Source organism: Ptiloglossa arizonensis, chromosome 8, assembly GCF_051014685.1.
Source record: "Ptiloglossa arizonensis isolate GNS036 chromosome 8, iyPtiAriz1_principal, whole genome shotgun sequence".
In the NCBI taxonomy this organism is placed as follows: Eukaryota; Metazoa; Arthropoda; class Insecta; order Hymenoptera; family Colletidae; genus Ptiloglossa; species Ptiloglossa arizonensis.
The window spans coordinates 11956290-11973137 of record NC_135055.1 but is presented as its reverse complement, the minus strand read 5'-3'; the positions used below and the strand labels follow the sequence as shown (position 1 = coordinate 11973137).

General features: G+C 36.6%; 2 protein-coding genes across 6 annotated transcripts; both read right to left on the bottom strand.

Moving 5' to 3' along the window:
* Window positions 1-7818: 7818 nt before the first annotated feature.
* Window positions 7819-16229, bottom strand: Wrnexo (WRN RecQ like helicase). Of its 5 annotated transcripts, none has more exons than XR_012993093.1 (8): window positions 15971-16229; window positions 15832-15897; window positions 15036-15166; window positions 14718-14942; window positions 14489-14633; window positions 14254-14355; window positions 11527-11654; window positions 7837-7957 (listed from the first exon to the last, which is right to left on the bottom strand). XR_012993093.1 is itself a non-coding variant. In XM_076318893.1 (8 exons), exons 1-7 carry the CDS (start codon window positions 16019-16021, stop codon window positions 11595-11597), a joined length of 780 nt encoding a protein of 259 aa, XP_076175008.1. In that variant the 5' UTR covers window positions 16022-16229; the 3' UTR covers window positions 7840-7957; window positions 11551-11594. The 5 variants fall into 5 exon arrangements, 3 of the variants coding, with proteins under 3 accessions (XP_076175009.1, XP_076175008.1, XP_076175006.1); XM_076318893.1 differs by having other exon boundaries at window positions 7840-7957; window positions 11551-11654; XR_012993094.1 differs by lacking the exons at window positions 7837-7957; window positions 11527-11654 and adding exons at window positions 13748-13884; window positions 13949-14074 and having other exon boundaries at window positions 15971-16228.
* On the bottom strand, window positions 12922-13740 carry Lipt2 (Lipoyl(octanoyl) transferase 2). The gene has a single exon (XM_076318895.1). The coding sequence runs from the start codon at window positions 13738-13740 to the stop codon at window positions 13015-13017; it is 726 nt and encodes a 241-aa protein (XP_076175010.1). The 3' UTR covers window positions 12922-13014.
* Window positions 16230-16848: the final 619 nt, after the last annotated feature.

The following is a 16848-nucleotide window of genomic DNA, read 5'->3' as shown; positions in this document are numbered from 1 at the left end:
GAATTTTATAAATTCGTTGACTTTCCAGCGAACGATAAGACATTTAAAGTAAACATTGTATACACGTATAAATCTGTGCAGGTTACCGCAAAATTTACCCCATCGATTACTCGGAGATTCGATTAATTATAGAAAAAGTAATTGGAATATCTAAATCAGTCGATCGCCATAATCTGCTCGAATCTCTTTCGATGGTAACCGTCGAATTCACAAATTTGCATCGAGTCGTTTTCGAACGATACTTTTCCATTTAAACGTGCTCCGTTTGGGGTCTCTTTTACGAGTAATTCTTGACGAGCAAGGAAATAAAGAGGGCGATTAAATCGATGGAAACGGTTCGCGATAAACAGCCGAATTTCTTTCACGAGAACGTGCGTTTGTGGGATCGTATAATAAATGAAACGGAAATAACGAGAACTTCAACGACTGAGTAATTTTCATCCTTCGAATGGCCATCTGAGGACGTGCGCACGGATAGGGACGTGTGCATACATACGTGTAGTGGAGCCAGCCAATTATCAAGTGATTGCTCGCAGATTATAGGAAATGCAGTTCCACAAATGGGAGGTGTGCATTGGCACATGTACGACCGACTACCTACACATGTCCACGATTCTCCACTTCCTCTGTCGTATCCTTCGCGAATTGCTTATCGGTGTTTGCTGTCCGTCGCAACCGTGGTTCCAAAATTGTAGCTCACTCGGAAAGCTTTTAAATATTAATTTCGCTCTCAAATCGAAGCGAACAGACACGTACGCGCATATATTGTACACAGAACCATTAATAAAATCTGGACAGAGAAACACCCGATGTTTGTAGAAATTCCAAAGTGGAATTTCTTAACTTGAACATCAATGGAAACGTTAATAAAAATATCTGGGCACAGAGAGATGCAATATTTGAAGAAATTCCAAAGTGGAATATCTTAACTTTATAAATGGATGATCGTAGTATCAAGTATCGATTACGATGCTGATTTATTATCGAAGTAAAAGAATCGTTTCGAGGAACCAATGATGTATATAAGGAATGTTTGCAAATTCATCGTGCAAAGTTTGCACGAGTTTAACGCTCGTGAAGGGTAAGAATGTTGGCAAACGTAGGTTTGAATAGTAGCTGTTTTAAAATTACGTTACAAGAGCGAGAAAATTAAGGACAGAGATCCATGATATTGTTTTTTTATCAATCATTGAACGTATTCTCGATTTAGATTTCTTGTAAAAAATTGTAGGAGAACGTTCAAGGTTCTTCGTTCAATTTATTAAAATCGAGAACGACACGAAATTATAATTCTTGCAAATAAAAGTTCACACCTAAATAGTACAACTTACATTTTTTTTTATTTTAAATCGAACACTAATTTAAATTGAATATGCTTCCAATGGTTTTCATTCCGAATTCTCCAGAAATAGGTCTGCTCGAATAATCGAAACGAAACGCGGTAACATTGCTCTCTGGAATCAAAAATGTATTATTTAACGTTTTACGAACGCGTGTTGGAATATTTCTGAAAGATTGGTCACTATAAATTGATAAAAATTTGATTTCCTCGATACGTATTAACGGTTCATCGACATTCTTTATTTTAACTACATTATACTATTATATCATACTACACTATATTATACAACTCCATATTATTTTCGTATATACAAATAAAATTTGTAGCATCGAAAGTTGGTACTTTAAAAGATCTTTCAATGTACGATATCCGCGATAAAATTTCTTTTTTACCAAAACTAAAATACACCCATTGACGCGTCTCTTTCGTTCAAATAAACATTAATTTTCGATACAAATGAAATTTCTCCTCTTCCTTACAAACATCCCGGATGTTCCGTATCAGGTATTTAACCATTGTAGATACGTAACCGTGAATTTCGAAACGTTGAAAACCTCCACACAACTTACATACGAACATCTATCGATTTCGTGGTGCTTCGACTTCCATTTGGTCGCGAAAGAAACCGTTTCCCCGCGCTTGGCAAGCTTTTAAAATCCGATGTTTCGTAATACGCGCGCGGTTAACCTACAGGTTGGAGTAATTTTTACACGCGCGTTGTTTCCCACGCCCGTTCCGCGCCTACCGCTAGGTGTCCCGACCCTGATGCACGAAAGTGTCCCGTCCATTAATTATTTCTTACCGGGAATGAAATAATCAACCGTTCGAAGAAATTGGCAGCCCTCCCGGTCTCGTGCAAGGTGAACGCCCCGGGGGACAAAAAAAAAGGAAAGAAAAAAAAAGAAAGAAAGAAAAGAAAAAAAGGTAAATTTGAATTCTCCCGTAGGACGCGAAACGGCGCTGGGTATCGTGTGGCGAAGAAGCAAGCCCGTGTCCACTTAGAAGGGGCTATCGGTTATTAGACGACCCGGTTCCAACGGAGCACCGTGTCCAGCCTGTCTGCGCCAAGTTCTGCAATCGGTCCACCCTTTTTCCGTCTCTCTCGCGACACGGATGCTCTGTTCCTGACCGGAGTGCTCTTTTTCCCCCGGTGGCCCATCCCCCATCCACCTTCTTTCCCGTTCTCTCCGTTGCTCCCTCTGTTTCTGCCCGAGCTTCCGGGTTTACCTCTTTCTGGGCGTACGGCCGCCGCCACCGCCACCACCACCACCACCACCACCACCGCCGCCAGCCCCTTCATCGCTCGCCACTCAGACTTCAATTAATTTCGCTGGTTCTGGACCGGCCGTTTTCCAATTTCGAGTTTCTCCGGTGAACGCGAAACACGGCCCTCGATACGATGAAATGGTCGCCGGACGAAGGATCCGTGAACGTGTCCCGCGTCGGTGTGCCCGTTACCACGCGGGATGCGCGCGCCTAACGCGAAAAATTAATTACGTATGCACCCTGCCGCGATTTCGGCCCGTCTGTACCCCCACATAGTACCCTAAGGGGGCAAACGGTCGGATTAACCGTTTGGATTGCACAACCTGGAGACCCCTCTCCTATCGTCTGAACCCGCACCTCGGGTTTCTCGAGGTAAAAGTTCCGCGTGACGTATGGACGCCACGGTAAAAATTTCGGATAAAATCTCGCGCGAAGTTCGCGAGCACGCACGAAGGGACGCTCGTAAATTGGTGGATTCCGATATGCACGAGCCAGCCCTCCACCACTCCTTCTTCTTCTTCTTCTTGGTAAAGTTTTATCGGACTTTGGTCGAAGTTCGCGACACGGCGGTGTTTACTTGGCTCGATTGTACGCCGTGGCACCCGGTGGAATTTAGGCCACGCGCGAGTAGACACCGAACGGGTGACAAAACAGGGGCCATCGAACGCAAAGGTGACGACTGTTGGGGGATCGTGGTGGAGGAACGGGTTATTTGTTTCTTGTTTCCGGATCGATCGGTGGAAAAATAATTACCGGTGCGCGTACGACTACTCTCGGTTCGCAAGATCGAGATTCGTATGTGTTTGCACAGCGTGTGTCGATCTGAAATTCTGAACTCAAAGGAGTTCTGAACCTTTCCATTGAAAGGACTCGTGCCAGCACCGTACTCACCAGCAGAGAGAAACCGACCACTGATAGTTTTCTGCGAGTTCCCTTGCGGAGGTAGTCCCAGAAGTACCTGACCTAAGAAAGGAAACACGACAAATTTGGGAAGAAATATGTTTGTTTCTCTATATAGTCTCCTTTTAGATCGATACACTTTTCTCAATGATGTTCAATAGCTTCGATACCCTGTTTATAGAGAGAATCGTCGAGCTCTGCTCCGCTTTGATATCGGTTGGAGTGAGGCCTCTCAAATGAAACTATTGTACAGCATAACGATAATCAATTTTTCCATGTTTACAAATTCACTGAGACCGTTCACTATTGATAGCTGTCAAACAAATACTAAACAACGTAGCGTCGTCATCCTTCAAACTTAAGCTTCGTAAGTCGGTACTTTCTGCCTCGGTCATTCTTTTCAAAACAACTACCGCCATCTATGGGAAAGGTCGGGTACTATAGTCTGAGACTATCCTCGTACTAGCTCCGATAGGTATATAATGTAATATAATAAAACGCTCTACCTTCCTTTTTCTATTTTCATTCATTCGCTTCTTCAACGCACCCTCTAGACGTCGCCACAAGACTGAACGAACCGAGTGAGGCGACACAGATGCACGTATTCAACAATAAACAAATCTTCTACAGCTAGACTGTTCCCAAAACTACGTCCACGGTTGCTTTGACGAGGATCGACTAAGTGAATTGCAACGATTGACCCAAGACGAAATTCGAACTAGTGAGAGTTAAACTTGACTGGAGTTGGATGCAAACTAAAGTCGCATCGAAAGGCAAACTAATACTTGGGTCGAATCGAGATGCAAAACTAATACTTGGATCGGATCGAGATGTAAGACTAAACTAAGAGCGACGAGTTCCAAATTAAGGACGAGAGACGAAACAAGCAAATGACGAATCACGGTGGGCCCAAGGTACCGCCAGAACTAATCAAATGTCCGCCATGATTGGTCCCAAAGTAGGTGTCGCGTCGCATAGTGAGTAGTTACGGCCAATATCCGGAAAAAATTATAAAACATTAATATGGAAGGACTGATTTACACCAAAATTGGTATCCGAATGTTTTCGAGGTCGCTAATTACGAATCTGAAATCAAAATTGCTGAAAACAAAATGGTACACCCAGTTTGTTGAATGCATATTTTAAGTAATTGTCATATTTACATATTTTATTGTCATATTTACCTTAGTATGCATATCGAATTTATTTATTACGAATTACTAATAGGATAATAAATATTCGATAAGAACAAAATGGCGGACCCAAAATTAAGGTTACGGTAGACTGACAAAATACTAATACTAATTTCCGAGAAAAAAAATATTCGTTTATTTAAACATTTAACTACGTATCATTCTGACACTGACCTATTACCTCATCAAGGTTTATTTCTTGTTGCATAATCAATGTCACCTGTACCCTAAAAATTGATCATTGTTGCAATTTTAAACAGTGGAAAAGTAATTATTACGAGTATACTTACGTTAACAAGATTTTACGTATATTTGACAAAGCTTGTTCAAATGTAACGTTATCAATTTCCGAACAGGAGCGCTATTTTCAATATCTTCGTTCATTTATTTTTCTAACTGCGAGTAATAGATCGGCTCGCTGAAACTTATCCCTCGTTGTACAGTCGAGGTCACCTATACACCAACAATTGATCATCGATGCAATTTTAAACGCTGAACAAATAATTATAGAGAAAAGCGGGGTAATTTCAGATATCGTTATTCCTTAAAACAGAAAACGGGTTACTCGGCTCTCTTGCCACCTAGTAGCGATTCGATCAGTTAATATTCATCGTTTCCGTCATTTCAGCGATCTTTCTTTTAAATCACTTGGCGAGCGTTTATTTTCGAACGTAATCTTATAACGGTGCTCGATTTTTAAGCAAGGTAAGTCGGTACTTGGAATTTAAATAAAGAAATACTTCTACCGCCAAACTCGCGTTTAGTTCCCGGTAATATTTAAATTCAACCCCGTGTATTACCTCAAAGATCCGAGCACAAGGCGCGGGGATAATACCAGCCAAAATGAAGGGGTAATTCCAACCAAATTTTAACTTTGTTTTTTTTCTAGCTTAGATGCCACGGGCCTATAAGGGAATTACAAAGGAGACCTAATGGAGTCACGAAAACTGATTAGAGGCCATGGAGGTAATTAGTAAGGGGAAAATGTCCATATATAAAGTAGCGTGATTGTTTGGAATACCCTGTTCTACGGTTCGAGGAAGAATTAACCCTTTCGCCTGCAATATCGTGCGAGACTTCTGATAAGGACATTGGACCGAACGTAAGAATAGTACTAGGTTGTTCAATAAGTTTTTTCGTTCGATAAAACTTATTGAGTAACCTAGTACTATACTGTTCAATAAGTAAATAAAACTTATTGAGTAACCTAGTACTATACTGTTCAATAAGTAAATACAACTTATTGAGTAACCTAGTACTATACTGTTCAATAAGTTTTATAGAACGGTAGAAAAACGTAGTTTCAGTTTGAATGTTCTAATGTACGGAAACTTGAATCTAAACCTTGATTAGATGCAGAGGTGAGATGTTTGCCCAATAATCAAGGTCTAACGTACGAGTTGTGATCCAGAGAGAAATTGTTAATAATATTTGACCCAGATTAACGTCTGCTGTACAGATATAGCTAAACGTATGGTACCGATAACACGTAAACGGTATCCAAAAGTTGACGAACCTTTGATTTAGGTTTTCTGAAAATTCCAAAACCGAACACTCTGTATTATCGATGACTGTTAAGAGAAAATGTCCTTACAACTGATGGGACTGGAGTCTTCCGTACCCACTGAGTGTGAATTCTGTGTGTAACACCCACTGGTACCGAGACTTTTGTCTATAACACCATCGCTCGGAGATGACAAACTATGGAAGTATCTACTCTCTAGTATCCATCACTACCATGAGACCTAACTCGAAATAATTATATATTTATTAAAGAAGTGCCATAACTCGAAGTCCTTCCTTCGTATTCGAATCATCGTGAATGAATACGAGAAACTTTAACTTCAGTCTTCAGTAGTTGTAAAGATGTTTGCTCTTGGGTCATTTTTGCTGAAGTTTAACAAACAATTCAAGGTGTTTGCCTCGTATATAAAATAGTTTATCACACGTAGCGGATTAAAATATCGTAAAACTAAAAAATAATAAGAAAAAAATGTAAGAAAAATCATCGAGGCAGTATCACGCCTCCACGCGAAACGCGAAAGAACTAAGATCCCGAATAAGTTAACTCTCCCCGAACTACGCGTGGGTCTCTTCGGACCCAGAGACACTTTTATATTCCTCTGCCATACCGTTAGTACAACTTTCCATAGAAATTCAAAAAACTGCGATAAAATAACGGAATCTCCCTGTTGAATTTCCAATACCATCTAAAGACGATACAACAAAAATCATCTCTAGTAACCGTATGCATCTATGTATATATATATGAATATACAAATGTATATACGTATACATGCATGTGTACATATAGAATATTTTTCTAGAATCTTCTAGAACGTTCCAGAAGATTCTATTAGATGGATACGCGATATTTATTAAACAAAATAAAAGATATATCGAAAGATACCTTCCGGAATATTGATAAAGTTTGATTTATTGATAAAATAAAAACACCGAGTTATTATTTAACCACAGCCGATTGACCAAAAATTCCGATAATCCCTTCGAAGTATTTGTGCTAGCGAGGTGAAATCACGGGTCCGTTTGGACCCAGAGGTGATCTCTTCCGCGGTCGTTTAAGTCGCTCGCTGGTACGAAGACACAGACGAACCGAAATGTAACAACGAAAGAAATTGCATCCGGCATGATTCACGATCGAAGAAGCGGCTTCGAACGACCAATTGAATTCGATCTTTCCACGGCGCGTTAAGGACCCCCTCGTCCTGTGCAACGTGTCTGTTCCCGATTCGAAGCTCTACGAGCACGACTCCCCTGGGCCAGAGATTGGGATACACCCAATCAACGCGTCTGCACAAAGTACGAACTACTAGTGCGATATCGGGTTGCAAGCCTCGTGTATCCGCAATTGGTTGCTGCCAAACCTCTACTGTTTCTGCTGGACGAGTTAATTAACCACAACTGACACGGAAAGTTGAAACTGTACCCGGCGATATGGAGCTACCGAACTGCTGCTACGATAGACCTCCACGTCGAACGGTTAAGGGTAGTCGTGACAACGCACCCTGACGATCCTGGAGCTTGTAAAGAACAGGACCTTGGATCACTCGAATCGGTTGACTCTTCCATCGACAACCGCCGTACCATTCGAACCAAACAGAGGCCTCCATCGTCGGCATCGTTTAGAGTCGAGTTGTCTTTAGCGCCTCTAGCACTCGAGAACGCTACTCCCCAACAGCCATTATTTTCCAAAATGGCCGCCTTGGGACATCAAGGGGGTATTCCGTTCTTGAACCTTAAACAAATCGATTTGAGGATGACCTAGTACTCGTGGACGAGGATTTGTGTGTGTATCTGTGTATACCTATAATTTGGAAAAAGTGATAGTGTCAACAGATCGTGTGTCAATGGTGTGGATAGTTAAGACACGTGGGAAAAGTATCTTAAGCGGTTATTCTACTCTAGAACCTTGAAAGAATTGATTTTATACTTAAAATGTTTTAAGTATATAATGTTCTCATTTTAATAGATCAATAGATTTTTTACCAAACGACAATTTTTTAAATAAATATTTTAAATAAAACACAGTTTATGGTTAATTTCTTTAGTGCTACTACTAGTAACATGTTAATACTTCAAACATCCTAACAATATTAGGACAAAAATCCTAACAATACCTCCACCTCTCGTAAACCTAATATTCCAGCGCTAAATGCAATAACATTGGAACATCATTCGCGAAGTGTATCGGTCTGTCTCGAGTGCGATTTCCTCCTGTCTCCGTGAAGAAATATTCCGCGCAACGTTCTCCGGATGCACAATCGACAGAGTACCAAAGTAAAGGGCAACGATCGGACCAATCGACGAAATTACGAGCCAATTAAAAAAAGAAAAAACAAACTTTCGCGAAGCTCGCTTCACGGGAGACGATCTCCGAACAGTTCGAAAGAAAGAGTCTCGCGAGAAAGCTCGCGTACCGCGGAAAGCCCGAGACTTCTGCGTCTAGGTCCATCCAACCGATTGATTTACAATGGCCGAAGGTGTGGCAGAATCCGACACCAATATCACGCCGATACTCCGGCCTGGTGGACAATTATCCTGCTGGACAAAGGCTACGGGGGTGTATGCAGGGTATCCCACACGTACGTACGTGGCGGCGTGGCGCGGCGGCTAGCCTACGGCTCTTTACGCAGCTGACGCGCCTCGTATTAAGAATCGCGTGGGCACCGCACGTGCGTGGGCAAAACACCCGCACGTTGCAGCACACGCAACTCCCAAGAAAACTCGAACGCTCCTCCAACGCGGCTAGAGGAGGTGCAAGGACCTCCCGATATTTATCTGCCATTGAAAGCGACGCAGAAACCTCGAAAGAAACTTACGAGACGCGCTCGTCACTCCTACCTGAAATGGACGACCGCATTTCTGACCGTTCAGATACCGCGCACGTGGCCACGGACCGTGTACCCGAGACGGTCACTCCTCTACAGCGGCGCGCAAAACTATCGGACCGGTTCGTTTACTTTCCCGTGATGAATCTCGGATACGAGATTGCTCTCGTATCGAGCAATTTCACGATATTTCGTACGAGATGTTTCACGATCACCGGTACGGTGCTTCCTAACCTCGAAAATATGGATACCTTTTTGCGTAATGGGAACGCTTGTGCGTTACCCGCGTTCGGTCGAGTTTCTCGTTTTAGAGTAAAAGCGTTACACGTTTCCGTAGTAAACGACGGAATCTGATTGTGCCGAAGCTCTCGACTCGATGTGAAATGGTGTTGAGAAATTAAGAGAAAGACGACTGTCCGATCTACTATTGGGTCTGTTATACTATTGGGTTGTTTGGAAAGTCATTTCGTTTTCTTTTTTCGGTGGAATTGTAACACGATTTTTTTAGAGTGTATTAACATTTTACTAAATTATATATTCTCCGTTTTAGAGAACGAAATCACTTTCCGAGCAACCCGATACGACGTAACGTTGCATCTGCTTGTGCTAAAGCTCTCGACTCGATGTGAAAGGGTGTTGAGAAATTAAGAGAAAGACGACTGTCCGATCTACTATTGGGTCCGTTATACTATTGGGTTGTTTGGAAAGTCATTTCGTTTTCTTTTTTCGGTGGAATTGTAACACGATTTTTTTAGAGGGTATTAACATTTTATTAAATTATATATTCTCCGTTTTAGAGAACGAAATCACTTTACGAACAACCTAATAGGATATATTCGTCCGAGGAATGTACTATATTTTGTTGAATATTTTGGGAATTATCTAATACTGGTGGTGGTTATTATGAAATAAAAGTAAATAAAGTTCTAGGATATACGTGTACTGAATGAGCTAGTAGTAGGAACAAAACATTGACGAAGCACACAAATAATGACTACGCTGACTACGCTGACTACACTGCCTACGCTAACTACACTGACTATACTAACTACGCTGACTACGCTAACTACGCTAAATACGCTGACTCGTCCTTTAATTCTCACGCATTACCGCAATATTTACATGCATCGTGTCAATTCACTGTTTAACGTAACTGTAAGTTTTTAAGAATATTTCACAATAGATTAAAAATTGAAGAGAAAGTCACGTCGGTGCTTTGTCGAGTTCTAACGTGCCCCAGTGTCTCTTTACTTTTCGATAGAAACGATACACCGGCTTGCATAATGAGTCGGATGAATGGTATGGAAATGCTGGCCCATTAGACGTTATATTTTTATTAAAAATAAACCAGTGTTTGTCGACCGGAGAAACCAAATTGCTCTGGAGTTAAAGTATGAAGAGTATTCGATGATGATGAATGGATCTACGAAGATGATGAATTTCTGAGCAACCGATGAATATTTATTATTAACGAGTACGAATGTACATATGCAAACATATCGGAGCGAAAACAGTCTTCGATACGAATTGCAGATAATTGTCGATAGAAATGAAAGGTTTGGATTCACTAAGATTGCAAACTACGAATAGATTTCGATACTTCGTCGTTTTGCCCTTTGCAGTAATCGTTGCTCCAGATCTTCGAGACATTACCTCGGTTAATGCATCGATTCGAGATATACACCCGTAATCGCAACGTGAAATTTGAGATATTGTATTCTGTTGTACCAATTATTATCACGAATAAAATAAACAAAGTACGAAATTTATGTAACAGAAATTCGTTGGATATAACGCTGACTCGCATTGAATATTTTTGTACCTGAATCTGTGTTGCATCGATTATTGTAATTTTATGTAACGTTCCTCCAGTGTTACGCGTATACCGTTTACTTGGTATCTTTCCCTTCGTGATGAGATCGAAACGTTTGTATATTTGAATATTTGTAATAACAAAGTAATTTTTACAAATGAACTCTGAAACACCTCGTGAAATATTATTTTCCCGTTAAAACTTTATCAGACTCGATCGAACGCTCGTCAACTTCACGAGCAGAAAATAAAGGAAGTTGATTTGTATAAAAAAAAAAATGTTTCAGTAACAGTATTAAGGAAAACTGCAACTGATATTTACAATAACCAGTTCAAAGGCAAATATAAATAAATGAGTAAAAAATGTTTCGGGATATGTTTCGTTAATTTCTAATCGAAAATTGTTAAGTTTACTTCTTCTTCTCGTGTTACGTTGTGTACACTTTCTAACTAAAGCGTCAAGTATATCTTACGGGGGTTTCCCGCAAATTGAATGGAACACATAAATGCCGCGATGTTTCAAATATTCGAATAAACTGCCGCTCCACGCGTTTCATCTTTTCGCGGGTTGCTACTATTGTTCTTCGAGTGATAATGAGCTCGTAAACACACAGCAATCATCGAATAAGGCGCAACCATCGTATATTCTTCAGAGCATACGTACGCAAATAACAACCAGTCGTCGTACCTTCCTTCATGACCGACAGGTTTATGTCTTCGCTCGTCACGCCTCTACGTGCTGAACAAGACAACCCGACTGACCTTCTCTTCCTTCTCCCATTCAGTCTTATTCTAAACATTTTTACCGGAAGAAGGAAAGAATGAGTCAAGACGAATTTTAACAAGTTACGTGCTATGCACGCCGTAAATTCAATAGGCATTACGCAATAATTCGCACGAGAAAGATTAATCATCGTAGTAAATAATAATCCGATGTACGCCAATATCTCCAAATTCCAAATGAGAAATGGAGCTGCAATCACATTTCTGTACAATAGGATAGAACAAACGAAATACAGTAATTCTCGTTTAAGTGACAAAATCGACAGTGTACGGCAACTCGCGTTAAAATTCATAAAAATTGTGACTTGAACCACATTTAACATTAAAAATAAATCAGGGGCGATGGTTACAATTCTGTTTATTGAATCCGATATAAAAAATTGTCATATAAAAGCTGGAATGGCAGTATCCAGAATGAAATAGTACACTTTCTAGTGGAATATATTATTGTAAGGGTCCTTGTAGTGTTGAACAAACGTATTACATTTTTTGGAAATGTAGAATTTTCAAATTTAATTTCTTAACTGGAGATAAGAAAAGATTAGTATAATTAAAGTATTTGTAACTCGCTAGACATAGATTTGCAAACCAATTCATTACCGAACAGTTGGGAATAGAAGAGAAACTGAAACATAAAATAGTGCACCTGCTGCCATCTCGAAATGCAATGATACACTACACGTACAAAGAAATAGTATCAACATATGATTATACGGATATCTGTACATAGTAAATTATTTTAACAAAAATTAAAAAATTATTAATTTTTTCATAAAAAAAATGCCAAACTAGTATCGGGCATTTTGCTTGAAACTTTAATTTTTGCCTTCTTTGCATTTTCATTGAAACGAGAATCAATAACTTTAATCGTATTTTTTATCCTCAATTTTATATCACTCATAATATTTTATCTGAGTGATCAATTTTTTAAGAGTGTAAATCATGTAAATGTTTCATCCTATATATTCGTCATGTACATTTAACCCCAATTTTATAAGCTTTATAATTACTTTTTTAGATTAGTTAAATAGAATGGTTGATATTGGGTTGTTCGGAAAGTCATTTCGTTTTTTTTGGTCAAAATAAAACACGATTTTTCTAGAGAGTACAAACATTTTATTAAATTATATATTCTCCATTTTGAAAAACGAAATGACTTTCCGAACAACCCAATAGTTATCAGTATTCTTGAAGTAACAATGCTTTAGAAATAGCAAATTTCGATGGAAGTCTTAACATGTTACTAGTATTAGTACTAAAGAAATTAACCATAAACTGTGTTTTATTTAAAATATTTATTTAAAAAATTATCGTTTAGTAAAAAATCTATTAATCTATTAAAATCAGAACATTATATACTTAAAACATTTTACAGGCATGCATTATGATTCCATAAATTTGAAGCATTTCCAAGTAATTCTGAAGATTCTTCTGGTGAACACTCTATTAATGAACATTCAAACTGATCCTGAAAAGCATTTTGAAATAATGGTAATACATCTTGAATAGTGACATTTGTGTGAAGTTCTTTACTAATACTAGTTACTCCCTTTCCTTCGATACCACAAGGTACAATGTGATTAAACCAACTCAAATCCGTATTACAATTTAAAGCTAAACCATGTGTTGTTATATAACGACTACCATGAATACCAATGGCACAGATTTTTTTGTCATTTACCCATACACCAGTATTCGATGATGTTTTACCATTAATGCCATATTCTGCACACAAACGTATGATCATCTTTTCTATTTGACACACATACCATTTAACGCTACTTTTAAACTGTTTCAAATTTAATATAGGATATGCTACTAACTGTCCAGGTCCGTGAAAAGTTATTAGACCACCTCGATTCGTTCTAAAAAATTCTGCTCCTAAACCCTTTAATTTCTCTATATCTTGCATTGTATAACTCTTATCTCTAATACCAACTGTATATACTGGATTGTGTTCAACTAATACTAATGTATTAGAAGTATCTTTTCCTAAATTTTCATGATGTTGAGTAAATAATATTTTTTGCAATCTGAGTCCAGCAGTGTAACTTAACCGACCTGCCCATAAGACTTTTACTATTTTTGAAGTCATAATAATAAAATAATGAAATATTCTTTTTACGAGACAGAAAACTCTTTTTAAATCCGATTTTCGAATGTTTTAGCAATTCACTGTTTCTTCTGTATTTTTTTCATCAGCTTTCGTTTGTAAAGCAGCATGTAGAAGCCATGAGACCTGCCAAAAGAATAAAAATAATTGTTCATTTAACAAATGTAAATATATTAACCTCTGCACCTACAATATCATGTGAGACTCGTGGTAAGGAAATTTGACCAAACATAAAACCCATAGGTGAGTCTTGTCCACATTCGTACATTCAAATACATTTTCTTAAAAGTATTAGATAGAAACCCTTATATAATGTCTGCAAAAAGAAAATTTAGCATTCACAAGGACAATGAGAATTATGACTGACTTTGCTATTAGTTATGATACACATTATTAAAATTCAAATCGTAGAGCAAGGGGTTAATGATAAAATGATAAAATTATATTAGTATATAATGCTTAAAAACGATATTTTACTTAAAATGATAAACATACATAAGCGTCTGTTGCAGCATAATTTTTTTGCTCTTCACTTAGAGGATGTATATGCCATTTACTCATTCTAACTTTTGGGTTTTTATCAATTCTTTTTTTTAACTAGAATAAAAAAGAAAAAGTTTGTATACATTACAGTGACAATAGTACTAATATTTATTGTTAAACTCCATTACTTATTTTTATACTGTATTACAATTTTTAATTCAAAATTAAACTTAATAAAAAAACTAACCACAAATGCTGTTAACTTTTCCAAACTCCAACGACAAGATCGATTTAATACTCGGTTTGCAAATGGACCACTGTCTAAGCAATTATTTTCTACAACTTTCTGAGCAGGAAATTCTTTAAAATCTCTACCAAGTTTCCAAATATCACTATAAATTAAGAAGTTATATAACATAGTATAAACATACCTAACATATACCACATTATTGTTGCATAGTATCATATTCACTTACTTTTTTATATTGACTCCAACAAGTTTTACCTTCGGATGACTTAAAAGAATTACAAATGCAGCAGGTAATTTTTTTAATGAATATACATGTAACAAATGACAAATTGTTTCATTTAAACAAATTTGTACCAAAGCAGTTCTTCCACTGCCTGTTTGAAAACTAAAGGGCCACTCCAAATCAAATCCTATTGGTACTACTTCATTATTGTAATTCTCTACTTCATTTCTAAAAAGACCATAAGAAGAAATGCAAAAATATAGGTAAATATTTATAAGGGTATATTATATTCATCATTAATTATAATAATGTAAATCTTACATAATATCATTACAGATACTAGCACAATCATTAAAATCTCTGGTATAATTAATATATCCCTTGAAGACAATTGATGGTAAAAGACTGATATCATCGTCTCTTTTTATAGTAGATTCTTTTTCACATTTTTCCTATTCAAAATACTTATATTAAATAAATATAAAACATTAAAAACATTTAGACTTGACTAATATTAAAAAAATATGTCTTCATCAATGAAATATATAGATGATTCCATACTTAAAAAAATTCTATGACTGGATAATAGCAGATACTAAATATCAACTATTAGTATATTAAGTAAAATAATATACTTAAATGTTTTACATGGAAATGTCTAATAAAATGTTAATTCAAAGTACATATGGAACATTTTAAAGACAGTTCTCCAATAATATTCTCTTTTCAAAATTCATGTCTAAACTTTGTTAAATATTTGTAAGTAGAAAATAAAAACAATTGAAAGTTTTAGTTCAAAATTTACTAAATTTTTTACAAAGTATGTAATACAATCTAATCAATATACAATAATATATTCTAAACTACAGTATTTAGTAGTATGAATATTTTTAGCATTTATTGCTCTAATTATACAATTAGTGCATTACTTGTTCTTAAATAAAATCAGTAGTTTTAAGTATTCCTTTAATTTAATGTATCCTTCACTTTTTTCTAGAAAATTTGAATTATTTAAATTTAAAAGTTTATAAAATACTACTGATGTTCTACTTAATATAAATACAAAAATGGTGTCATCTTTTAAAAAGTTACCGGTAATCAAAATACGTTAACATACCTTTAAATGTGCTGGAAGATTCCTGGGCGATCGTCGCACAGAATATTCTTTAACCTCTACTGTATTCTAAAAATATTAAAGTCATGTAATGTCACTAATACGAGCAACAAATGCAATAAATATAGTTACGTATATTAACCTCTTCAGGGTTATTAGCGATTAGTAATTGATGTGAACTGCCTGTTATCATTGTAATTAAAAGGAAAAGAATATTTATGCCTATTACTTAACAATTTATCTCATGAATGTTAAACAAAATAAAATTAGAAACTATTCTCGAATATTTTAAACGAATATTTTCAAATATTTGTTGATTAGTAGCTTTCCCGCTAATGCTTTATAGAAATAGCGTTCTCATCCACGTATATGAGTTACTGCTAAATAAAACTGATTTACAAAATATAACGTTTTTAAATTTATCGCATATTGTTTTTTTTATACATTCTTTATATTGCCCAGTTATTACTTATAAAATGTTGAAAATAATACATTTTTTTACGATTTAATAATTCTACTATTTTCAATGTCAAATATGATCGAGAATAAATTTCATGACTGTATTGTCTATAAACAACTTCACTGTCTTTAAGGTAATGAAGAGATAAAAAATAAAGCATTAGTATGACTATATGATACATTCAGTGAAGATTTTTAAAGAAAGCTGTAATATGAACTTAACAACCTATAACATGAGTCTAAATAGAATAAAAATTGATATTGCCAGAATTATCATTATAAATAGAGCCTACAGCAAAATTACTAAACACACAATGCAATTTCTAATTTAGATATCTCTTTCTAACTAAAATGATAGAAATTAGAAATAAATCAATAAGTTTTTACATAAAGTAATATATATTGAAGAAGATATAATAAAATTATGGCATAAAACAACATTATTGTAAAAATTAATTGTCAACCGTAAGCCCAGTTTTTTAAATAATTTAAATACTTTCCGTGCTTTTAACATCTTACGAATTGGTTCTATGCATACGCGAAATTTAACACATGCACGTT

What these genes read in the sequence shown, in the direction of transcription:
- Wrnexo (XM_076318891.1), bottom strand. Translation starts at nt 16,021, where the DNA reads ATGATAACAGGCAGTTCACATCAATTACTAATCGCTAATAACCCTGAA. An exon ending in ATCTTCCAGCACATTTAAAG is followed by an intron (nt 15,167 to 15,831) that starts GTATGTTAACGT and finishes TATTTTGAATAG; the next exon opens with GAAAAATGTGAAAAAGAATC. An exon ending in GTTGGAGTCAATATAAAAAA is followed by an intron (nt 14,634 to 14,717) that starts GTAAGTGAATAT and finishes CTTAATTTATAG; the next exon opens with TGATATTTGGAAACTTGGTA.
- Lipt2 (XM_076318895.1), bottom strand. Translation starts at nt 13,740, where the DNA reads ATGACTTCAAAAATAGTAAAAGTCTTATGGGCAGGTCGGTTAAGTTAC.